This window comes from Podospora pseudopauciseta, chromosome 1, assembly GCF_035222475.1.
Source record: "Podospora pseudopauciseta strain CBS 411.78 chromosome 1, whole genome shotgun sequence".
Taxonomy (NCBI): Eukaryota; Fungi; Ascomycota; class Sordariomycetes; order Sordariales; family Podosporaceae; genus Podospora; species Podospora pseudopauciseta.
This window is the reverse complement of record NC_085892.1, coordinates 8,555,934-8,579,036: the sequence shown is the minus strand read 5'-3', so window position 1 is coordinate 8,579,036 and position 23,103 is coordinate 8,555,934. Positions and strand designations below refer to the sequence as shown.

Genomic DNA, 23,103 nt, shown 5'->3' with positions numbered 1-23,103 from the left:
ACCTCTGGGTCGCATACGGCACAGGAAGGTAAGAGCTCATCCATGGCAAATGACTGGATAGCAAACTGAGGCTGGGCCGCATATCGAATATGAAAATTGAGCCCGCCGAAAATCATTATCTCTTCGAGGGAAAGTCATCGGGCCCAGGCTTATATGTGCAATATGTATACGGACGTACAGTGGTAATTACTTACATAACTCTCCTTCCACCAAAAATCATTGCCCTAGACTTCGCTTTGTTACCGGTGTCCGACTTCATCACGCCGTCCTGGTTCATTGAAAGCCATGCCAAACCAACAACAACAAATAGGCGAGTCGCACGCCGCCACAGCTCACGAATCGCCGGAAGCTTCTTTATCCAATACGCGACAGACTCATTTGAACCAGCCAGTCTCCATTGACAATCCATCGACCAATTTGAAAAATCTTCAAGGCCATCCTAAGTGTGAATATGTTACTGCGGAGATTGGCACACTCTACGCGAACACTTCTTCTTTTTTTTGCGCACCCCCAAGCCTCAACCAAGAAAAACCATGTGGCAATCCGTGAGACACAACATCAGACGATTACCTCTCCTCCCCGATCGCAGCCAATGCAACCTGATGGGGGTGACCACCGATAGCTTTCACTTAGGTTCTGTGATTTCAGATTCAGCCGCCATCAAAAGTCAGCTACTTTCATCTGGATCCAATTCAACTGCAGACAGCACTCAATTCAGCTCCGGTTTGCCCCATCCCAACAACAGTAACCCACAGACACTTTCCGTCGGGCATACCTCGGTCCCAGACAGCCTTCAAACACACACACTTAAGCCTATCTGGAGAATCTGGGGCTTCGAGGTGCTGTCCATCAGTGTTAGTTATCTCATATTCGTGGGTATGTGCTGAAAGGCTGATTTGTCGCCCTTATCAATGGCTCAGTCGGTACTAACCAGATATACCAACAGCCATTGTGGTTGTGCTCGCCAGCTATAGCGAAAAGCAGCTACCAAATTGGCCTCTCAAGATATCTTTGAACTCGATACTTGCTTTTTTGACCACCCTGGCAAAGGCAGCCTTCATGTGGCCAGCTTCCAATGCCATCAGCCAAGCTCAATAGAGCCGGTTTCTTCAGGACTGGTCGTTGTACGACTTCCATCTTATTGACCAGGCAAGCAGGGGATCGTGGGGAGCACTCACTCTACTGTGGCGAATCCGGCATAGACACTTTGTCACCCTTGCAGCATTCCTGAGCATCATATGCGTTCTCACCTCTCCGTTGACACAGTTGGCCATCGACTACCCTTCAAGATACGTTCCCTCACCGGGCGAGGATGGGGCTCAAGTTTCAGTCATCGGGATGTTGAAAGTCTCAGTTCATGAAACTCTAGTTCGGGCAACTAACAAGGCACTCAATGAACTCCCATGGCCCGTGGAAGACTACGAGTACAGCCTGATAACCCCTAATGAACCTGTCTGCTCAACGGGTAATTGTACCTTTGATGAAATTCATTCATTGTGAATCTGTGTAGACTTCGCAGATGTCTCTTCCTATCTGAGGATTCGAGCGGAGGACAACCTTCAGGCTTCCACCAGTGGTGACCACAACTACTGGACTGTCTACGAATGTGACATCACAGTATGGAACGCATCAATTCCAAATGCCTACCCACACGGCAGGAGTCTCGACCTTATACACCAGGGAAAGCTGGCGGTCTTCATGGACGTGCTAACTGGAAACCAGAGCATTGCATTCTCTTGCAATAAGAATCTTATGAAGACAAAAGTAGCGTCTTTGGTACTGATCCGCACAGTTCCGGTGATTGAAACGCAGGGAGAATGGGAGTGGAAGGAGGTTGCCGAGGAATCCAACTACGCGGAGATTCTCAGCTCGATCCAGAAGGCTGGCTACGAGGCTATCGAAGTCCTCTTCCACCTCTGTGTTCAGTCATATGATATCCGCGTAGACAAAGGCAAACAAACCACCACCGTAGCGAACTCTACATTGACACCGAGTGAATCTAGCTCCGGATTCTTCATGGACTTCACATGCGCCGACGTTCCAGGAGATCAACTAATATGCGACCAAGCACAAGAGGATAGGTTCGACTGATACAAAAATACAATCTATCTGGAGGGTCCCATTAACCCCTCAACAGTCCCGGGACTTGAAAACTACGGGGCCACATACGAGGCGATCCAGGTCATTGGAACAGAGATGAAAGCGCTTCTCATGACTTATGCTCAGGAGCGTCCTGTGCAATCAGAAGAGCGTCCGGAAGACATTTACCTGGATCTGTTGTTTGATAGTATTTCCCGGTCGCTCTGGACAAGCATCTTTCTTGAGCCCGAAAATCTGCTTGATCCTGGGCGGGCGACAGATCGCATCAAGAAGATCTTCATGAACTTTGCTATTGGTCTGTCACGTGGGTAAGGTTTCTCGCTGCTCTTCAACAAAAGTTATTCCGTCTGGTCCCCGTGCTGATTGTAAGCTATAGACTACGAGAAAACAGACCCAAATTCCAAGTAGCAAGCGATATTGCCAACATCACCGGTACAGCTTGGATTGAAGAATCCTATGTTAGCATCACCTGGGGTTGGCTTACCTTCCTGGCTGTCGAATTGGTAATTTCCACCGTCTGAATCGTCAGGCACTTTGCAGGTGGCATTGGGAAATGCCAAAGAGGAATAATTTGGAGGGCATAATTTGGGGTTCTCATAATTTGGTAGAGCGGAACGTCTCGCACAAGTTTGAAATTCACAAGGTTCCCAGGCGGACAGCCGCAGGCTCAGAGACAGGATTTGGGTGTTTTTCAGGGCTTCAGAGTATATTTCACCAACTTCATTCAGGCTTCCATTCCAAAGAACGCAAATTTCATCAAGTTTAATAGAGCTGAGCCAGCCACGACCACCATGATGGATGACATGTCACAGAAGGCGCGTTGAGAAGATTTTCAGCAGAGTCGTGCCTGAAACCTTGTCTGGTCGCTCTCCTTCCATAAATTGCGTGGCTTCCTCTACGAAGCAGCATTTTCTGCATCCCCCCATCTCTTTGATTGGCGCAATCGTGTATCTATCGCCGCCGTCAAAATGCCTTATAACTTGCGCCAAAAGTCGAAGCCAGTTGTCAACATGAGTCCAATCGAGGTCGAAGACAATATGATGACTCTTGTGGAGGAGTTGAAGACCGTGATGGACACCAGTCAGTATGAATTTGGTTTTGCATGCGGCGGCTCGCTTCCCATTCTACACCCGGACATCAAACCCTCCGACAGCGACAAGGCTGTACATCTTGACCCCATCGCTCTCCGTTGGGATCCTCGAGACTGCTCTATCTACCCTTGCATCCCGCTCTAAGATTACCTTTCCAGAAGGTCCTCATGGGAAGCAAGATGAGCTCTTACGCGCCCTCGTCGCCGATATGCTCCCTGCAACCTTTGGCAAGGCCGGAAAGGACGTATGTGATGAGAAATATCGCAAGGCGCTGAAGCGTCGACCCTACCCAGTTCTCGACCAATTTCCGCCCTTACCATGTCGGCATCATTGACACGATATCCAAGCTTCTTTCTCCTGGCATCGGTCATCACACAATCAAAGCAGAGCTCTACAAACTCAATGTGTATGATGGACCATCAGGCCACCTCAAGGCACATGTCGACACCCCGAGATCTCCCTCTCAGTTTGGGTCTTTAGTAGTGTGCCTGCCTGCTGAGCACTCGGGGGAGCTTGAGGTACGGCACAGGGGTGAGACGATGAAGTTCGATTGGTCAACCAAGAACTCCAAAAGCAACATGGTTCAATGGGCCGCGTTCTACAGCAATTGCGAACACGAGGTCCTTCCTGTCTCAAAGGGATACCGACTTACATTGACGTGCAATCTGTACGCCGAACGCATTTCCGAAGCTAAACTGGCCAGGTTCATGGAAGTCGAGCTTCCTCTGATGAAGTATGCACGAAATATAATAAACGACAAGACTTTCATGCCTAAAGGTTGGTGCTATCTGCAACTCCCTGCTTCACTCACATTGGCTAACACATCCTTATGGTTAGGCGGTTACCTTGGTTTCTACACCTCGCACGCGTATTCGCACACATCGGAGATCTTTTCCGTCTCGGCCATCAAAGGCATTGACCGAGCGATCTGGCAAGGTTTCCTGTCCCTGGGCTACCACGTCGACCTACGCCCGGTTCTCATCACTGAGAGGTACGAGGACGACTCGTACAGATATGTGATGGGAAAGTACTTTCCGGCGGAAACCTACCAGAATTGGCAAGTCGATGACGAAACTCATCTTAAATGTTTGATTAAGAGTTGGGGCATCAGCCGCGTCAAAGTTCAGAGAGGTTGTGTGGATGAATGAGAGCCACGACGAGCACAAACAGCGACAGCTGATGTACATGGTGGTGAGTGCTTTCGAGGTTCTGGTTTCTCAGTATCCCATGACACATAAAGCTAACGGTATGCCATGAACAGTACGGAAACGAAGCACCTATCCACTCCGACTATTCATACTGCACCATCATCGTCCATGTGCCCGAGTGGGACAATCAGCTTGGCGCAAGGACAAAATTGACTTCAGATCCGGACAACGAGTCTGAGTGTGTCTCTAGCCTGAATTTTGCAGATACGGATAGGGAGGAGGCCATGGCAATGGATGAGTCCGAGGAAGAAGAGGAAGATGAGTCTGGCTTCGAATATGGGGGTCAGATTCACGCGTGCTTTCTGCAACCTGAGATAGAAGGGATGTCTCCAGAGAACCTTTGGGCATATGAGGTCGTTAAAGCAGGATTGGTGAACTGAATTACAGTCGAGTAATGAAACTAAACCGATAACTGTAGCTTCTACAAGTAATCTAGATTCCATTCATTTGCTATCGAGTTCTTAGGAGGCGTGGTGGCAGAGTGGTCTAATGCGCAAGACTAGAAATCTTGTTCCTTCGGGAGCGTCTGTTCGAATCAGGCCCACGTCGAGTTTCTTTTATACCTTTTTACACCTCTCCGCCTTCTTTGAAGTTTGGGCGCTTCTTTCCACTCCACAATTCTTTTGTTGAATCTGGGATCCGGTGTTTTAAGCCCCATCGATGTCCGCAACAATTTCTAACTGTGCAAACATACCACAGTTGATTACCAACTTGCAGCTTTCACACCATACATCTGCTTTTCTTTTTACGCTCAATTCTACATCAATTTCACTACTTTTTTCTTTTATTTTTTTTTAATTTAATTCTTTTTTCAATTCTTCTTATATATTTTTATTTAGCTACAAACCAGTAACTCTGCACCACAATTCGTTCCCGATCTACTCAATTTACATCTTTTCCATCTCTTTCAGCCACACTCCACCCTCCTTTAGCGTCTCCAAATACTGCCTCCGAGCCTTCACCCTCATCTCCTCATACCGGCCCCTGATCTCCTTTTCCTTGCGGCACCTCTCCTCCAAGACAGGCCGGTACTCAATCTCGGCCTGGAGCCAGTCCCACGTCGCCGGGCTCGGGACCTCCCTCTCAAAGGCGACTTGAGACAATGGACCATCCCCGCAGAAGCGCTCCAACAAGCGGGCGAGAAGCCCCTTCGGTGACTGACCGTGGTTGAGACGGTAGAGACGGTTCGCTTCCTCGGCGGCGAGGTACGCTTTCTCGTAAGCGTCGAAACGCTCGACCATGACGCGGAAGGGGGGTCGAGGAGGGGTGGGAGGGGTGGGAGGGGGAAGGGCGGCGAGCTCCTTTGCGAGGGAGACCTCGAGTTGAGCACGGAGGGTGTAGAAGCGCAGGGCTAGGGCGGCTCTAGCTTTTGGGGAGAGCGGGGTTGGTTCCAGGTTAGGGGTGGGAGCAGAAGCGGTGGTGGTTACCGGCGTGAGAACAGGAGCAGTGGCAAGCGCCGCCTCACGCACAACGGAGGAACCGGGAGATGGGGGTGAGGCTATGGAGGGGGCAGGTTGCGTTTGCGCTTGTACGCGCTCGGGTGTAGGGGAGCGAACGGGTGCAGACGGAAAGACGAGCGGGAGCGAAGTGACCTCCCCGACATTCAGCTGTGCTTTGGACTCGATACTGGGCGTCTCTGCTTCCGTCGCTCGCTCGACGAGTTGGGAATGCACCATCCCTGTGTTCATCATGGCCTCGATCCTTTCTTGCACGGCAGCTTCTGCCTCTGCCTCTGCCTCTGCCTCTGCCTCTGCCTCTGCCTCTGCCTCCGCTTCAACGTCGCTGTTTGAACCGACTGATCGCTCCGAGTCGCTGTCGGACCAAATCCAGTGCTCCGAGTCACTGTCCGAGTAGTGTTTGGACGCCCAGTCGCCCGTCTCTCTGGTCTGAGCGTCTTCCCAGTCTGAGGACTCTGAAGAGGTTGAGTGGGTTCCTGGGCGGCGAACCATGCCTGGAGACTGTTGTACGAGATATTCGTCGGTTGGGTTGTGCTGAATCGGTGGAAAGACTGATCAAGTCAGATATGGTTCACCAGGAGAAATGCTCGAGACAGTTGAAGGAATTGGGGGAGGGTTCAGCAACCTTATACTCGTTTCGGTCAGGGTTTGATTCCAAGAGCCACTAGTCAACGTCAAACTATGGAGGGCTTCCGTGTGGGTAACTCAGTTTCATTTCTCTTTTGCCTTTTTAAGGTCTGGTCGTCCGCCGTATTAGGTGGGTAGTGGCTTGACTTATCAACCCGTCAACCTGAAGCCAAAGCGGGAAGATATCATCAACAAGAAAGGCTAGGCGAGAAACCCCGATGCTCAAGCGAGAGATGGTAAACCCGGGCCATGCTGCAGTCTAAAGAAAACACAAGTTACTGCGACACGGGAATTGGGAATGACGTTCGGTGGTGGATAGGGACCGTCAAGGAGTGGATTTTAACCCTGTTTCCTGCTAACGTTGTGCGCAGTGGGGAGATGGCTTTTTCTGGCAAGGTGAGAAGCATCCAACGCCTGGGCAGCCACCGACCTTTGTCATTTTTTTTCTGGGTGTTGCTGAGATAAAGCTGCCCTACTTTCGACTACACAGTGAGAAGACGAGCCAGCAAACTGTGTGTTGATAACCCATATCACTCTTTTTGGTTTCACAGTTTTGAAAATTCCTCGTCTTTTTCATCCAATTCACTCGTCATACCCACCCTGTTCCGTTCGCCGACATCGATGAGAGCCTTCACAACACCACCACCTTCGGAGTTGAAACAGTACCTGGCTGGCTGGCTGTTTTCCTCTGGTCCCCGCAGCGTTCAGACTAAGGCGTGAAAAGAATGGCGGGTCGTTTGCGAGCCGTCGTGTACACAGTAAACGGACATCTCAAGTTATTGAATACCGATCCATGGTCTCTATTTTGTACGGTCTATCATTTCTTGGCGCAGTTCATAGAGTTATCAATGTTATTAATTCATCAAAATTACCCATTTCGAATTTTTTACCAACTATATCCATCATTCATCACATCATTTCATCAGTTCCGATCTTGATCATCAAGTACATGAAAACACGAGCTCATGCCTCCCGCCTTACACCTCGGCAAACCACTCGCTGTTGGGAGCAGGGGCATAGATGGCACTCCTCAAAGGAGCCTCAAACAAATTCCGGATCTCATCAAGAGTGTAACCGGCGTTAATGGCGAGCTGAAGCATGATTCTGGCCTGAGGGCCCTGGAGGTAGCTAGCGTAGAAGCTGTGGGGGCAAGAGAATCAGTAACTGTCATCAGACATAAAATACCAGTCTTTTGACAGGAGGAAACTCACACAGGACCCTTCTCAATACCGGGCATACCAGTGCCGGTCACGGAACGGGTGACAGTCACGACAGGGATGCCCTGCTTGTAGAGCTCGGCGGCAGCCTCGCGGGCGGAGGGGGAGAGAGAAGCGGCGCCAGAGCCCATGTGAACGATACCCCTGTTTTAATTTCCAGTCAGTTCTGTTGCTTTCAACGATTCTCAACAGGCAGGAAAGGCACTTACTTGGCACCATTGGCAACAGCTGCGTACATGAGCGAGGCGTCGAAGCCCTCTATCCAAACTATCAGCACCTTCGAAACAAGCTGGTGACAGAAGGGAAAACTTACGGTGACCATAGAGGACGACAACGGCAGGAAGCTCAGTGGTGTTCGTCACGTCAAAGTGTGGGCGGCCGGTGGGGTAGCTTGGTCCGCTGAAGTAGAAGTACGGTTGACCTCCGAGGAAAGCACCGACGTTGCCCTGCTCGATCGACCTGAAGGTGTCGGGGGTGTTGGCGTTGGACTTGGTGGAATAGTAGATGGAGGTGATACGATCGTTGAAGGCGATCAAACCACCCCTGTCCCTCGCATCGGGGGAAACGGCTGTGGCGACAGCCTGGAAGAAGTTGGAGCGGCCATCGGGGGAGATGTAGGTATCGGGTCTCATGGCACCGGTAGCGACGAATGGCTTGGAGCAGTTGAGGGTCAGGTCGACGCCAAAGGCTGTCTCCTCGAGGGTGTTGGTTCCGTGGAACATGATGCCACCTGCTATGTCTGAGCCCTCGGTGCAGAGATGACGGTTGGCATGCTGTGTGATGTTGAGGTAGAGTGAGCTGTTGAGGCCGGCACTTCCTCCTGTGACTGGGAAAGAAACAACAGCCAACTGAGCCACCTTGAGGACCTCAGTGACGTTTCCGATCATGTGGTCAACGGTAACTGGGGGACCAGATCCATAGTTGATGTTGTCGAGCCGGCCGTACTTGGATGCGGAGAGAATTGTACCGCGAGCGTTGTAGATGACAACCTTGGGCAAAGAAGAATCTGTTGAGACCCAAGTAAGATCCGAGTCAAAAGTAGACTTCTCAGCTTTGGCTTGGGATGCAATGGCACCAAGGCCGATGGCCAACGCTGTGAGGGATTTCGAAGTGAACATCTCGAGCTGGGGGACCGAGAACTGGGTGAGCTTGGGTGTAAAGGTCCAGCGCTGATGAGGTCTGATCAGCCACAAGAATATCTGGGCTTGCCATCATCTTTAAATGCTCGATCCTGATGTTCTGGCGGGTCCTACATAGCCCCGGGGACCTCAAGACTCCTATCTTTACAAATCCCATTCTCGTCATTCTTGGAGTTCTCATCTCATCATCGCCGTGCGTGTTATGGTGATATGCGGCTCCTATCAGATGTATACACCACTTAGTGGCCGATAGTCTTATCTTGCGAGTGGGGAGCGCCCTGTTTTCCGGCCCAATCCTGCGGGTCAAGCACGAGGCGGAGACCGGACTGGTCACTGAAAAAGGTAACATGCCTTATCTTGCCGGCATTCTTGGCGTCCTCCTTAAATCCGGGGGGACGGAGGCGGGGTGGGGCCGATCGGGTTGTACCGCCTGACCGGAACCACCACACTACACCGTCCCAGCTGTTTGACACGGTAGATTTGGAGTGGATGATGCCGACGAAGATGGGAAACAGTTGGTTTGGTTGCTTGGCATCAAAGAAAATGCACAATTTCAGTTGTGTGTTGGAAACTAAAGAGAGTAAAGGAAGAATGCAGAGATAAAGGGGGGAAGGCGGTTGGGGGGCGAGAGTGGTTGCAAATGGAGAAGTCGAAGAAATAACAGCATCGTCCGCAGGCTTGTAAGTTAATGTGCATTGGCTATGTTGTTTATCATTGTCGACATAGATTCTAGATCTACTGTAGTGTTAAATGGGCCTTCTAATGTACTCTATACACATTATCTTGTCATTCATGGGCTGCTAAACCATTTTTAAAGATCGTTCATACGCCTCAAAACTTTTCAGGTGTATTTTGAGTCAAAAGGTAGTCAATAGGCCTTTTCGAATCATCAATGCACCTTTAAAAATTGTTGCTGAGCCTATTGAAATAGCTTAGGGGCATTTATGTATTGTTGGCATGGTTCAAGATGAAAGTCAGATGTGTTGAAAGAAATTTGAAAGGTATATCGTCTGCCGCTTTCTACACGTGCACTATCTTCTATTTTCACATACATGGTTGCATTTGGAGCAGGGTTGTAGGTAACAACAACTTCTATACTGATGATTTATAGCATATTTTCTTATGGGGTGTTCATCTACATGACTACCTGAGCTATTTCATTTATATAGGTAGTTTCATGCCACTGAGTAAATACCCAGCGGAATATTTTCCAATTTAAACCTTGGGCGAACAAGTGAGATCCATCGACTAGAGAAGTTTTAATCGGAAAGGAGGATTTGAAGAGGAGAGGAAATTAGCAAGATAGCTAGTAAATATTCCTTGCCTATACTGCTGACGGGTCATGCAAACTGCACAAATCAACTTCACTCCACAATCAGTTTCATCGATAGGGGTATCTGTGCCTCACTCCGTCGCCATCCAAATCAAAACAAGGAAAGCAACTCCCATCCAGTAAATATCCAACTCCATTATAGCCCATCGCTTGCCACCTGGTATCATGAACAATAAAAGAAGACATCAAACTCATCCCCCACCCGCGACTGCAACCTCTCATCTGGCGTGACCACACCGACTCAATTTCCTTCACCACCCTCACAGACCAACGTGCAGCTTCACCTGCATGAAGCGCATCTATTGAGTCTGCTGGACAGGATAGGTTTGCTGGACAGGATATGTCTGCTGTGCGGGGTACTGCTGCTCAGGCTTGACCTGGCCGAGCTCAGCTTGGCCGGCGGTGCCAGGGGCCGGGCCAGACCCCTCAGGATCAGCCAGGGAGGCACGGATGAAGAAGACCAAGTGCACAATGGAAAGAACCCTGCGGTCCAGAATGTTAGCCAATCAGGTCGGGTTGGTAGGTCCAAATTGGGAGATTTTGTGGCTTGATTGCTTGATTGCACTGGATGCACATCAGTGCGGGGTGGTATCCCCGAATTGCTGACACCCATGTGATGTTGCCGTGAGGCAGTGCGGCGCAGCTACGGGGACGGAGGAAATCCTGCTGTGAATACCGGGACAATCTGATTTTGCTTACCAGATCAAAGCACCGAGACCGGCGCAGGCACCGAGAGCCTGGCCCTCTCTCTTCCACACAGAGTCGTAGAAACCAAAGCCATACGTGTATGAGAGCCAGAAGGAAGCGGCGCTGGCAGACCAGGCCCAGGCGGAGAGCCAAAAGATGATGTGGAGGATGTAACCGACCAGAGCGCCGATGCGATAGAAGAAGTGAGGGGCCCAGATCTCAATGGCTGCGGCGCCGCCGTAGACGATGAAGGACCAGATAGCCTGTGATGTGTGAGTATGAGATGAGATATAGGACTCGAAAAGAGGAAGCATACTGTGAAGATGACAAGACCACCGGCGCCAGTTGGGCCACCATATCCTCCAGCATAGCCACCAAAGATTGATACGGCCCAAGCACCGAGAGCGAGTGTGACGAGTGAGAGCACCAAAATCGCGATCTTGATGTAGAGGAGCCAGAGGGGTTGAGGGGGAACGCCCTTTGCAAGGAGACCTTGAGTCGACATGATGTGGGTCTGTTGGTGACTTGGGGTGGTGTCGAGTCCGTCCGTACGAAGCTGGTGTTGTTGATAATACACAGTTCGGTTTGGCCTACAGCAATAAACCAGCTGCTCAGAAGTGGGGGAAACACAATCTTTTTATCACTTTGCTTTGGTGTCACACATCTCCTCATTTCGCATTCAAGACCTAATCAGCCAGGCCAGATTCGGCTTGGGGGGGGGGGCGGTTGCTCACATGCCGCATGCCTGAACGGACAGGGTGTGTCAGTTTCTGCAAGCCCAAGATGCAGTGGCGGCCTCAACAACGGTTCGGCACCCATGTCCACGCCAGGCATGGACTGACACGATGGAAGAATGTACTGAGAAACGGCGCTTGGGTGTGTGGTGTGCCGGGGTATGTCGTTGAAACTCGATTTGCTGACGTCGTCGTGCCAAGGCCGATATGTGTGCCCCGAAGGCTGAAGAAAAGGAAACCACTGCGCAGTGAGTGAGACGTCAAATTTCAAGTGACAAAAAGCAGACGCATAGCAGACTTTGGGTCTACTTTTGGGCCCGCAGTTGGGCTTCCCTTGGGACGACCCTGGGGATTGTCTGCTGGAATGCCGCAACTGGTTAATGAGCTGAAGCTTCAAGTGGTGAGCACTGCCCAATATGGCGGCTTGGAAGGCTCGTGATTCGCCAGAGGATGCACACCAAGCGAGAGACAAGGGGTGTCCCCTAACCCGTGTCGCGCCGTGGCTCGGCTTCCGCACTTTTTTTCTCTCTTGCAGCTTGGCGCGGGACTACGGCACAAGATCACGCTTCTTGGGGAGGGGTTGTTTGCTTCGCGATGGGAATTTGCTCTTGGATTTTGAGGTTTCTGGGGAAGAATGACACGAGGGTTTGTCGTTAGAAAACAAAACGCCCCCACAACGCGTCGGCTGCCTCAATCTTGACTACCAGTGCCAAGGCGGGAGTCTGTGCATGATGACGACGGTAGTGAACGGTGTAGTTTGAGGTTTCATTATCGTGGGTCCTGGTCAATATCGCGGAACGACGACAACTGTTGTTGAGCTGGGTGTAGCGACCGGTAACGGAAAGGAGCCGCGATAGGCGTTGAGGACTTCGCTATTATTAGCCGGAACAAGTGTTGGCATTTGCTTCCAGAAGAGTGGATTGAATCATCTTGAGAGATGCGGCTGAAGATAGAACGCGAGATGGTGCATTCTTCGGGTTGATCAGCCGTCTATATCGAGTGCCGCGAGACATGTGGATCGTTGATCGAGATGTCTTTTGAAAACTTTGATAGGTGGTCGAAACAGGGTCACAGGACATGGCGAGCCAATGGGTGGAGGAAAGCGCACCAAGAGATTGAGTGCCAACACTGCGACTGCAAGCAGCCGCAGTGTTGAACCGTGCCTTCGGTGCAGCCATCATCAGACCCGACGTCAGTCAACTCTGACAGGCTCTGTAACTGGCACCTGTTGCTCTTCGGGTTATAGTTAGCCGTACGCCTTTTCTTTGTCTATTTTCACTCGCAGCGGCATGGCAAATTGTTTAAAACAGACAGTGTAGAAATTCAATAAGCCAAATACTATCAATATGCGAATTCAAACCAATCCCCGACCTTTATCCAAACGCCCAATTCAGACCAGCAATCCCCTATATCTCAAAGCAGCATCACCGTTTAAGGGATAGTGGTAGCAACACAGCTGCCAGCACCCAAACCACTGGCACACAACCGCGTGCATCCAATGCCCAAGTCAGAAACCTTGATGCAATCACCGTTGTTGACTCTGGTGATGAGGTCGCCCTTGCACCCCTCGCCGTCGTTGCGCTGGTAGGCAAACCAGGTGTCGACGCGGGAGTCGGTGCGGATGGATTTGATGTTGTCGGTGAGGGGAGCGTCACCGGTGGAGAAGCCGTTAAAGACCTTTTTGTCGACTTCATTTTGGCTAGAGGAAGCGATTAGTTAGGCTGTATTTGGCAAGAGATGACGATAAAGGGAGGAATACCAGTTCTCGTCGTCAAACATCTTGGTCGCAGCACCGAAGGCGGTGGAGGCGAGGGAAGCGATGAAGAGGATGGTGGTGGTGGCACGCATTTTGAAAGATGGCAAGATTGATTATTTGTGTGAGTGTTTTGAAAGTGTTGTTTGCTGCTGTTATGTTGCTGTTGTAGTTGTTGATGCTGATGAATAGTTTCTTTCAAGCGAGCGAAATCTGTCTGATTTATACTCTTTCGATCACACCCACCTCACTGCTAAAAGCCCAAGTTCTCCTACGGTATTCTCATGATGAGTTCATCCCCAGGATCTCAAACAAGTCTTGGCCATCTCACCGGTCCAATTCTCTTCTCATCAAGGCGTTTCTGCTTATTCGCCTAGTTTCGACTTGATGATGACCTTCTTGGGTTGATCGCCCCCTTGCCGCACGATACCCGCAGACCCGGCCGATCCTAAGCCGACTTCTCCGGCCCTTAGGCAGCGGAAACATTCCATAATCATGATGACGGTCGTCGGGGAAAATCATGGGATCGAACTCGGCCGAGAAATAAGGTTAAGGGATGGCCCGGATGGTGGCAGCCGTCATGGCGTCCTGGGTTGCTGGCCTCGTTGACGTTTCACGGCCTAAAAATGGAGGCGTAGCTTACTGTACTGACTCATCAGCTTTTGTTCAGTGGCATGTTCAATGGCTGACAAAATCCGACGGTGATTTGATTGAAGGGGCACAGCGGTCGGCTGGCCTTTGCGGCGGGTCGATCGGGGTCATGGCCAAGGCGGACAGCGCCGCAGTTGTTTACGACTTTGAGATGGTTACGATGATGTCATATCATTGGATGATGAATTTGAGATGAAACTAAGCCGATAGAAAGCATACTTATATACCACCTATCTGCACATGCTATCAGCGAAGTAGCTAGCCATTGTGTGTAGACAGCGCAACGGTCAAGGAGCCGCGAGCAACCTGGCCTGACCAGTTGGGGTTGTGTGGGCCGGACTCGACCCTTCGCTTCAGGTAGTTGGTTCAACCCCATGACGGTTGCTTCTTTTGCGACTTGGTCAACACTTGCCACAGCTTTATGGAACAGAATTTCCTACAATTGTTCCTGTGATGATTTAAACGGGAAAAACTGTCATCATATTCGTTACAAGATCTTCTAAACGCCAACACGCTTGCTGTTCTCTTTCTAAATTCCTGAAATAATCAAAATGTGTGAAATCACTTCCTCTCATGAACCAACCTCCCCCTCACCCACACCTTCTTTGTATTCCTATCATCACCATTATATACCCACTTCGCAATCTTCTCCTCCCAACTCTCCCATCCAAACACATCGACATTTCCCTCCTCCTCCTCCTCTTCATCCACCTCATGAAGTTTTACAAGCTGAGCATCCCACTCCATCCCCACCTCCAACCCACCAATCTTGTCCTCCATCCCCACAACCTTCGCCCCTCCCCTCGTAGCCAGGTACAAAACCTCCTCCACGCTCAACTTATCCCTCTCTTCCGACTTCCCCTCATCCATACAAATATGCCTGCTCACCAAAACCGCATGCCTCGCCGCCTCGAGCACACTAGGCGAGTACCCCCCGCTCATATCCGTCCCCAGCCCAACCTCGATCCCCTTATCCAACAACCACCTCACCCTCGCCGCTCCAGAGGTAATCGCCGAGTTGGAGCAAGGGCAATGGCTGACTTTGCTCTTCCTCTCCGTGACCAAATCCGCTTCTTTTTCTGTCAGGTGCACCGCATGCGCCAGGATCGTTCTTGGCGTCAGCAGCCCAAACGTGTCGTACACCTCTGCGTAGCTATCCCCTGCGTCTGGGAACAGACTCGCCACGAGGGCTATCTCGTTTTTGTTTTCACTGATGTGTGTCTGAACAGGGAGGTCGGTTTCTTTTGCTAGTTGGCCTAGCTCCTTCATCAGGGGGGCCGAACAAGCGGGTGCGAAACGGGGGGTGATGATGGGGGTGATTAGCTCCATCTTGGGGTCTTTGGACAAGACGTGATCGATGCACTGCTTTGTTTTGGCGAGGGATTCCGCTGGGGATTCGTCGAGGTAGTAGGATGGGCCAAGTTGATCCATGCATACTCTCCCGATCAGGGCGCGCTGGCCAGAAGAGAGGCACAAATCTGCCAGGAGATTGGTGGCGGGGACGTCAATGGTGGCATAGTACGCCGCAGTGGTTGTGCCGTGAGAAAGTGTCTTGCGGATGACACGGGAGTAGACCTTTTGGGCTTTTGGGAGCGAGGATAAAGACGCCTCCAAGGGGAAAGTGTAAGTGTTCAACCAGTCCAGGAGGGTCGAGTTGCCAAAGAGGCCAACGTTGGGATACTGCGAGGCGTGGAGGTGGGTGTCGATGAAGCCTGGGAAAAAGAACTGGCCGGCTTTGGCGACAACCATGTCGGTATCATCAGAGGGCCAGTTCAGCTGGGGGAGGAGTGTGCTTTTGGCCTTGGCGATGTCGGTGTCCGGGGAGACAGCGACAATGGTGCCGAGACTGTCAACTGCTACGGCGGCATTGTGAAGATACTCGAGTTCGCTGAGAGTCTTGGAGTGGATGAAAGTGCCAAGGAAGATCTTGTTCTTCGCTGGTGGCCTTGTCTCGCTCACGGCAGCGGTGGAGAAGCCGATATCCCCCATTTTGATGATGTGATAGTCTTGGAAATGGCAAACGGCTTGTAAGTTTTGTCAGAAGTAAGATCCAATCGTGAACAAGGAGGTTGGTTGTACTGTGTGCCGGCCGTGCCTGGTCGGTCTTTGCTTATCAGTCCAACACTCCGTCCGTCGTATCTCCAATTTATCTGGATCGAGATAAGTGTCGCAAAAGTCGCCAAAAAGCCCAAAAGATCAAGTCCGGAAACAAAATAAACAGGAAAACTGTTTCTTATCTATTTCTGCCAGGTTTCAGAAGTGAACAACAAAGTCGATGACAACCCGCGCTTGGCAGCGCCAGCGGATATCCCCCCGCCGAGAGTGGAGTTCGGCTCTCTGCGCCCCCGAACGCGGGTCGCCGCCTGCGGGGGTCACGGGTGCCGGCGTTGCCCGACCAGGCCGAGAGCAAGCACTCTTGCAGCCGATCCGAACCGACACAGCCCGCCATCACGCTAGAACAACAAAGGAAGGACGCAACTTTTTAAAGCTTCGCTCGCTGATGAAACGATGAAACCGACAGTTTGGTCAACACTAGAACATGTGCCTGGGTGGCACCGTCATTGCCCCTGGTTTGACAGGTGTCAGGTGTCAGACGTCACGTCACACTGGATGAACTCGTTCGGCAGTTGACCTGATAATCAAAAAAAGCTTAAAACATAACCTAGTAAGATGCCAACATAAACGCCCTCAAAATCTACGCAGACAAATCCCATGCGCGCGCTCTATGGCGACGTCCCATCCCGAGGCCGTCGATCTAAATCATGATGTACACATCCTTTTCAAGTCCCTAGTTCCCAATTACAACATGTATGTATGATAGATAGTATAGTCCCTTTCGTCTAATCCTTTTCTCGTATTCATCCATGGGCTCAGAGCTGCGCTGTGGCAATGGCGGCCGCGTGGTCATCGGTGTATGTGATGGACACGTTGACGTATCTGATACCAGCCTTCTGAGCGGCTTCTTGAGCGTAACCGTGCAGCTACAAGCGAAAAGTTAGCTTATGATCACACCAGACGCAGGATCCGCTTTGCATACCTTGACTGTTGGTGAGCCAGTGCTGTCTGAAACGATCTCAATATCCTTCAGAGCCGCACCCGCTCCTTGTCCCTGGACACGCAGGGCCTTGAAGACGGCCTCCTTGGCACTCCATCGGCCAGCAAACGCCTTCTGAGGCGACCGCCCAGTGGAGGACGAGAAGCAGTACTTCATCTCGGCCTCGGTGAAGTTGCGGTCAAGGAAAGTGTCGCTGTTGGTGTTGATCGACTTGATGTCCTCAATATCCATACCCACCTGAGTGTTGGCCGTCTCAAGTGCCCTCGCGGCCTGCCCAATCATCATCTCCAAAGCTGCCTTGCCGCTCTGAGGAGAAGCAGGCGTGGCGGAAGCAGTCTTCTCAGAAAGCTTCATGAAGTTGGGAGGGAAGATGAGCTGGCCAGTCTTCTTGTCTTCCGTGACGCGAGCATCGGGGTTGAGGAGAACCTGGCTGAGCTGCTCATCGGTATATGGGGGCTTGTCCTTTGCAACGAACAGCGCGTTGTTGATCAGGCCGTTGTGGAAGTACGTGTAGGCCTTCTTCTGGCGAGCCTCAACCCTAGTCTTGTACGAGTTGAAGGTCTGCTGGTCAAGAGTGGCATACAGATACTTGGGGTGGATACCGATAGCCTGAGCACCCTTCTGGCCGAAACCAAAAGAGGTGACCGAGAAAGCCTTGACGCCATCGGTCTGGAGAGTACGGCTGGGGTAGACGATGTGATCAAACTTCTCCATGATGGCGTCGACGTTGTCAGCGTTGCGGTTACCGGGCACGAGACCACTGTTGAGAACCTGCAGGCAGCCGTTCAACATCCAGGCACCGGCAGCACCCTTGGGATGACCTGTGAGATACTTCTGGAAGATACCCATGACGGCATTGCCCTTGGTACGGCCGAGATGCTCGAGCTGTTGGCAAATAACAGAAGACTCGTTCTTGTCGTTGGCCTTGGTGGACGTGCCGTGGAAAGAAGCAACGTCAAGATCGTCGATGGTGAGACCCCAAGTGGCCAGAGCGCCACGCAGGGGAGCGATGCTGGGATCCTGCTTCCAGAAGTTGTTGCCAAAGCTGCGCAACACCTCGCGAGTTTGCCTCTCGGCCTCCTTCTCGATGTGCCTGGCCCGGTCTGCGACATACTCCTCAATCTCACCACGCGACCGACCCTCAGACTTGAGAGCCTCAGCCTCGTCGGCGAGGTATTGGTGCTCGGCTTCCTTATCACCCTGGATCTGGCGAGTGCGCCTCTCGATCTGGCGCCTTCTGTACTTGATGTCCAGAAGTGGCGAGGGGAACTTGCCGGAATGCTCACGGGCGGTGGTGAGAACACCCTGGCCGGGAGCAGGGACGGAGCGTCCGATCTTGTCAGAGGCGGTCGTGGTGAGGGCAAGAATGCCCCAAATGGGAACACCCATGTCGAGAGCGAGCTTGGCAGTCATGATGACCTGGAGACCGGCACCCTGAGCTTCCATGAAGCCGTTTCTAGTCGTGGTGGTGGGTCTGGACATCTCGGCAGGAGTGCGGCCATGGGCCATCTCGTCAACAGAGTTGCTGGTGGCTTTCATGTTGGCGAACTCGTACGAGCCCTCCTCACCAAAGTCATCATAACCACCGACGATGCAGATGCGGGCCTTGCCCTCCATGATGGTCTCATAACCGATGTCGACGGATTCAACAGCAGTAGCGCAAGCACCGACGGGGGTCTTGATGGGGCCAGAAGACGAGAGGAGCAACATGTTCACCCACGCAGCGATGGTGTTGATGAAAGACTCCTGAAGAATGTCGTTCTGGACCGGCTTGTCCTTGTAGCGATCGACGTGCATCTGGCGGAGAGCCGTTGATCCACCAAGACCACCACCAATGCAGTTGCCCACTTCGGACACATGGACATACTTGTAGAACTCGAAAGGATCTGTGATACCGGAGGACAAGAGGGCCTCGGCAGTCGAGACGAGAACGTACAGAGAAACGGGGTCGACTTGGCTGATGATGTCCTCAGGGATGCCGTAGCGCTTGGCGTCCCAGCCAGTTGGGATCTGACCAGCAACGAGACGGTCGAAGCGAAGGGCCTTGGGAATCCAGAGGGATGCCCCCTTCCTCATACGAACAGTGTACTCGCCACTCTCAGGGATCTCAAAGACCTCGACCTTGTCTCCATGCTCGCGTTTGAACTCCTCGGCGGTCTCCTTGGAAGTCTGGAAGGGATCCAGATCCTCCTCAATGACGACCTCCTGGAGGAGCTGCTTCTTGTTGGGGTCATAGCCATCGAACAGCTCGGGCTCGATCAGACGGATACCGGAGTGCTCCAAGATGTACTTTTCGTATTTGGCCTTGATGTCCTTGTCCTCCACAGGCTCGCCAGTCTTGCCATCAACCCAGCCGGAGTATGGCTGGCCCTTGATGGGACCGTTGTGATTCCTGATGAGACCCATCATCCAGGCCATCTCGATGCAGCCCTCCAGGGAGAACTCGCCGTACGCCTCCATCTCCCATCTAGTCCTCGAGTTGCCCCATGGACCAACCTCGGCGAAACCAGTAATGACGACAACCCTGTCGAGATCGACCATGCCCTTGAGCTTGTCGTTGAGAGGAGCAACCTCGGACTTCCAGTCGGGAAGGGTGGGGAAGTCGTACTTGAGATTGGCGCGAGGCTCGATGACCTTCTTCTTGTAGAGGACCTCCGAATCTTCACCATTGACAATCTTGTTCTCGACAGCGGTCTCCTTGGTGACGGCACGACGAATCTCGCTGGTCTCGGTGATGGACTTGCGCTCCTTGGTCATCACCTCGTTCAGGTTGGGAATAAACTGGAGACCACCGTTCAAGTCGGCAAACACGGGCTCATTCTGGCACAAATCGACGACAGTGGGAGACATGAGTCCAAGAAGGTTGAAAGCCATTTCCTGCTGCGAGAAGGTGCGCACGCCAAAGTTTTCGACAGCCTCGGCCACCATGTTGTTACCAGCCATGAGACCAGTGCCACGGGTCCAGCCGATGATGGCACCGCAAATGGTGAGGTAGTTAGCCCAGTCCTCGGCATGCCACCTGTTGAAGAGAGTCTCGAGGCCAAGCTTGGACTCGGAGTAGAGACCGTCACTGCCGAACGTGCCGTGGTTGGGAGAAAGGGGAAGAATGACCTGAGCAGGACGGGTCTCGAAACCACGGGCGGCCTTCTGGGCCTTGACGTTTCCGAGAAGACGGATGAGATTGGTGAGCATGATGCGGTGAGCAAGCTCAGACTTGGAGTCGATGCCATCGATCTGGCGACCCTGCTCAGAAATGGCGGCAAAAGGAACGATGAAGTCCAAGTCCCAGCCAAGGCCGGTCTTGGGGTCATAGATGTACTCGACAAGGGCGTTGACATCCTGAACACTGCCCTGGTTGAAGGGAACGACCACGAGCTGAGAGCCGCGCGAGCCATAACGAGCATACATGGACTGGTAATACTCGGTCACCTCACGGGAGAAGCGAGAGGTGGTGACAACAACCTTGGCACCGCCAGTGATGAGGCCCTGGAGAACCTCGGCACCGATGGAGCCAGCTCCAGCACCAGTCATGAGCACATACTTGCCAGCAAATGTGACACCATCCTTGGCGGCTTCCTCCAAGCAGTCAAGGTACAGGCTGGTGAGCTTCTTGCTGTAGTCCCAGCCATGCTGAGTCTTCTTGCGGAGATGGAGGAAGGGAATGGTCTCAGTCTTGCCCTTGGGCTTGGACTTTTTGACGAGACCGGCGGCGGCGCTGGCACCCTTGCCGTTCTCCTTGGGAATGATCTGGCTCTCGTTCATGCCAAGAGAGCGGATGATGTCACTGTACAAGCTCTTGATCTCGAGCTGCGATGTCTTAGGAAGCTTGTGCTGCTGCTTGATCAACTTGTAGATCTTGGACAGATCATTCTGAACCTTTGTCCTGCTGCCGTACTCGGAAATCTTGCCACCCTCGGCCATTTGTTGGACATAATGCTCGAGCTTTCTGCAGCTAGCGCGAGGAACCTCCTCATACTTCATGTTGCCGCGAGCATCAACAGTGGTGCGTGGGCCGGTAGGGACCGCAACATCCTTGTACACAGGGTCGGCAGAGAGCACCTCCTTGCAGTTCTCGATGAGCATGGCACCGAGCTCTTTGGCAAGCTGATAGGTCTCTCCACGCTCTGTTGGGCAGTTGTCGATGTGATATTGCATGAACTCGAGGAGAGCTGGGTTGGAACGGTTCATGATCCGGATACTTTTGCCAACAATTTCACGGTCAACAGCCTGCAACCGCCCGAAAATGATGTCGTAGTACATGCTAAGAGCATCTTGACGGGCCCAGTTCCATGACGAATCGTAAACGCGAGCCTTGAGCGGCGTAAAAACGGGCTCAATGCCAGAGGCGTAGAAGTCGCCATGCTCGGCCATCCAAAGATCAATCTGGGCCTGCAAGACCTTGGAAGACTCTTGGGAGGCCTGGAAAGCCTTGTCTCCGGCACGAATGTCCACCTTGAGATATCTCGCAGTGAGCTCCAGCTGTTGCTTGAAAAACGTCTTCTGGTCGCTGGTCAGAGCCTCAATCGCCGCCGGGTCCATCATCATGCCGCCGCCGGAACCGCCGGCTGGGCCAGCAGCCGCAGCGGTGGACAAGCTGATGCCAGCGCTGGCGGCGTACTTCTGGGATACGTCGTCGAGGAAAGCCTTGGCATCAGCCTCGGACCCCAGACGCGCGGCTGGCTCCATAGTGATGGCCAGCAGAAGAACTCCGTCTTGGCGTCCGGAGCCCAAACCCCACCTCGTCTCGAGGTACTTCCTCGCAGTCGTAATGTTGAATCCACCGGGCATCTTTGAAGAAATCAGACGAGCGATAAGACCCTGGGTGGTCTTGCCGAGGTTGCCATCGAAAGTGGCCTGCAACGCAGCACCGAGCTCATCAAGCGGTGTATCTTCGGGCTTTTCGGGTGTCGAGCCAAACTCCTTCCCGAGGTCACCGACGATTTCATTCTGAAGTGTGGATTTACCTGTGTTTCTCGTTGTCAGCAAAACTCCAACATAAAGGGGTTTTTTTTCAGGGGTCGCGAGAACATACCACCAACCAAGTCCTTGATGGCCTTGCCCAATGGAATGTCAGATGCTCCCTTCTTGAGCTTTTGAGCAACCAAAGCCTTCACAATGTCAACGGCCGGCACCGGCGCATCGGGCACCGAGGCAGCAGGGCCAGCACTCGGTGGTGGAGGTGCCGCCGCAACAGCAGCTGGGGCCGCCGCAGCCGCAGCGGGAGCACTGGAAGAGCTTGGCGCGGCTGCTACCGGCTCAGGCTCCTCTTCAACTGGATCGACATCGTAGTAAATCTCTTTGGCGTCCTTGTTGTAGCAGAGAATTTGTCTTTGAACAGACTTTGCGGCGTCGTAAGCTTCGTACTTGGAGGCGAGCGTCCTCTTGGCCATTACACCAAGGGTATCAGCGGGACCGATTTCCACGATACGCTCGGCAATCTTCTCGGCAAGAAACACATCTTGTGTCTCAATCCATCTGACAGGAGAAGCAAACTGGTAGGCGAGAAGCTCGACAAGGAGCGTGTGGGCGAGCTCCTGCTCAACTTCGGGACGCATCTTGGAGGGGCTGCTGGAACGTAACTTGGGAAGAAAAGAAGAAGCAGAAAGAGAATATCGTAGGGGGTATCTTCTATGAACAAGCGGTGGTCATGAACCGTTCCCAGTGAGACCCGGGGGGGAGAATTGGCGTGATGGTGGTGGTGGTGGTAGATTAGTGGGAGGGTCGATGCCGTCGCCGAGTTGGTGAGGTGGAGGGAGGGGAGGAGGGGCGGGAAAAAGGTTGGACGAACAGGCGAGGGCGTGCCTGAGAAGAAGAGAGATGAAGATTAAGACGGACCCAGCTCGTTCCACGCAAGGGGCTTCGGGGATGCGGAACCCAGACTTTTGACAGAGGGGGGCAACTGGAATGACAAGATAGTCGTGAGACCGGGGGCAATAGACAAAAAAATTGGGAGCTACCGCGTCTTCAAGGTGCAACTGTTGAATGAATTTTGGGCTCGGCAGACCCCTGCAAATGGGAGTGCCCCCCCATGCCCGCTGGCGCACCTTGCAA

The 23,103-nt window shown here is 52.5% G+C and overlaps 9 protein-coding genes and 1 non-coding gene across 10 annotated transcripts; 3 read left to right on the top strand and 7 right to left on the bottom strand.

The window, feature by feature from the left end:
- Positions 1-1,698: 1,698 nt before the first annotated feature.
- Positions 1,699-2,412, top strand: QC763_0027560 (uncharacterized protein; the record flags this gene model as incomplete). The annotated part of the gene is made up of 2 exons (XM_062905477.1): positions 1,699-1,993; positions 2,138-2,412. The coding sequence occupies 2 exons, from the start codon at positions 1,699-1,701 to the stop codon at positions 2,410-2,412; spliced, it is 570 nt and encodes a 189-aa protein (XP_062772071.1).
- Positions 2,413-3,068: 656 nt separating this feature from the next.
- On the top strand, positions 3,069-3,525 carry QC763_123358 (uncharacterized protein; the record flags this gene model as incomplete). The annotated part of the gene is made up of 2 exons (XM_062908903.1): positions 3,069-3,180; positions 3,254-3,525. 2 exons carry the CDS (start codon positions 3,069-3,071, stop codon positions 3,523-3,525), a joined length of 384 nt encoding a protein of 127 aa, XP_062772070.1.
- A 205-nt stretch (positions 3,526-3,730) lies between these two features.
- On the top strand, positions 3,731-4,796 carry QC763_123357 (uncharacterized protein; the record flags this gene model as incomplete). The annotated part of the gene is made up of 3 exons (XM_062908902.1): positions 3,731-3,968; positions 4,029-4,382; positions 4,453-4,796. The coding sequence occupies 2 exons, from the start codon at positions 3,731-3,733 to the stop codon at positions 4,337-4,339; spliced, it is 549 nt and encodes a 182-aa protein (XP_062772069.1). The 3' UTR covers positions 4,340-4,382; positions 4,453-4,796.
- A 70-nt stretch (positions 4,797-4,866) lies between these two features.
- On the bottom strand, positions 4,867-4,948 carry QC763_0027530. Its single transcript has one exon. It is a non-coding gene; the product is annotated as a tRNA-Ser (tRNA).
- A 338-nt stretch (positions 4,949-5,286) lies between these two features.
- Positions 5,287-6,348, bottom strand: QC763_123354 (uncharacterized protein; the record flags this gene model as incomplete). The annotated part of the gene is made up of 1 exon (XM_062908901.1): positions 5,287-6,348. One exon carries the CDS (start codon positions 6,346-6,348, stop codon positions 5,287-5,289), a length of 1,062 nt encoding a protein of 353 aa, XP_062772068.1.
- Positions 6,349-7,323: 975 nt separating this feature from the next.
- QC763_123350 (uncharacterized protein) lies at positions 7,324-9,281 on the bottom strand. The gene is made up of 4 exons (XM_062908900.1): positions 8,014-9,281; positions 7,910-7,967; positions 7,695-7,844; positions 7,324-7,623 (listed from the first exon to the last, which is right to left on the bottom strand). The coding sequence occupies exons 1-4, from the start codon at positions 8,816-8,818 to the stop codon at positions 7,461-7,463; spliced, it is 1,176 nt and encodes a 391-aa protein (XP_062772067.1). The 5' UTR covers positions 8,819-9,281; the 3' UTR covers positions 7,324-7,460.
- Positions 9,282-10,393: 1,112 nt separating this feature from the next.
- Positions 10,394-11,364, bottom strand: QC763_123340 (uncharacterized protein; the record flags this gene model as incomplete). The annotated part of the gene is given in 4 exon segments (XM_062908899.1): positions 10,394-10,501; positions 10,520-10,655; positions 10,872-11,122; positions 11,176-11,364. The coding sequence occupies 4 exon segments, from the start codon at positions 11,362-11,364 to the stop codon at positions 10,472-10,474; spliced, it is 606 nt and encodes a 201-aa protein (XP_062772066.1). The 3' UTR covers positions 10,394-10,471.
- Positions 11,365-13,024: 1,660 nt separating this feature from the next.
- Positions 13,025-14,269, bottom strand: QC763_123330 (uncharacterized protein; the record flags this gene model as incomplete). The annotated part of the gene is made up of 3 exons (XM_062908898.1): positions 13,678-14,269; positions 13,353-13,617; positions 13,025-13,292 (listed from the first exon to the last, which is right to left on the bottom strand). The coding sequence occupies exons 2-3, from the start codon at positions 13,439-13,441 to the stop codon at positions 13,025-13,027; spliced, it is 357 nt and encodes a 118-aa protein (XP_062772065.1). The 5' UTR covers positions 13,442-13,617; positions 13,678-14,269.
- Positions 14,270-14,558: 289 nt separating this feature from the next.
- QC763_123320 (uncharacterized protein) lies at positions 14,559-15,986 on the bottom strand (the record flags this gene model as incomplete). The annotated part of the gene is made up of 1 exon (XM_062908897.1): positions 14,559-15,986. The coding sequence occupies one exon, from the start codon at positions 15,984-15,986 to the stop codon at positions 14,559-14,561; it is 1,428 nt and encodes a 475-aa protein (XP_062772064.1).
- Positions 15,987-16,867: 881 nt separating this feature from the next.
- FAS1_2 (beta subunit of fatty acid synthetase) lies at positions 16,868-23,079 on the bottom strand (the record flags this gene model as incomplete). Its single annotated transcript, XM_062908896.1, has 3 exons — positions 22,085-23,079; positions 17,035-22,016; positions 16,868-16,978 (listed from the first exon to the last, which is right to left on the bottom strand). The coding sequence occupies exons 1-3, from the start codon at positions 22,605-22,607 to the stop codon at positions 16,868-16,870; spliced, it is 5,616 nt and encodes a 1,871-aa protein (XP_062772063.1). The 5' UTR covers positions 22,608-23,079.
- Positions 23,080-23,103: the final 24 nt, after the last annotated feature.

Excerpts from the sequence above, each read along its gene's own strand:
- QC763_123350 (XM_062908900.1), bottom strand. The coding sequence starts at position 8,818 with ATGTTCACTTCGAAATCCCTCACAGCGTTGGCCATCGGCCTTGGTGCC. Across the intron at positions 7,845-7,909 it reads GCTGTTGCCAATGGTGCCAA|GGGTATCGTTCACATGGGCT; the intron begins GTAAGTGCCTTT and ends AAATTAAAACAG. Across the intron at positions 7,624-7,694 it reads GGTATTGAGAAGGGTCCTGT|CTTCTACGCTAGCTACCTCC; the intron begins GTGAGTTTCCTC and ends TTGCCCCCACAG.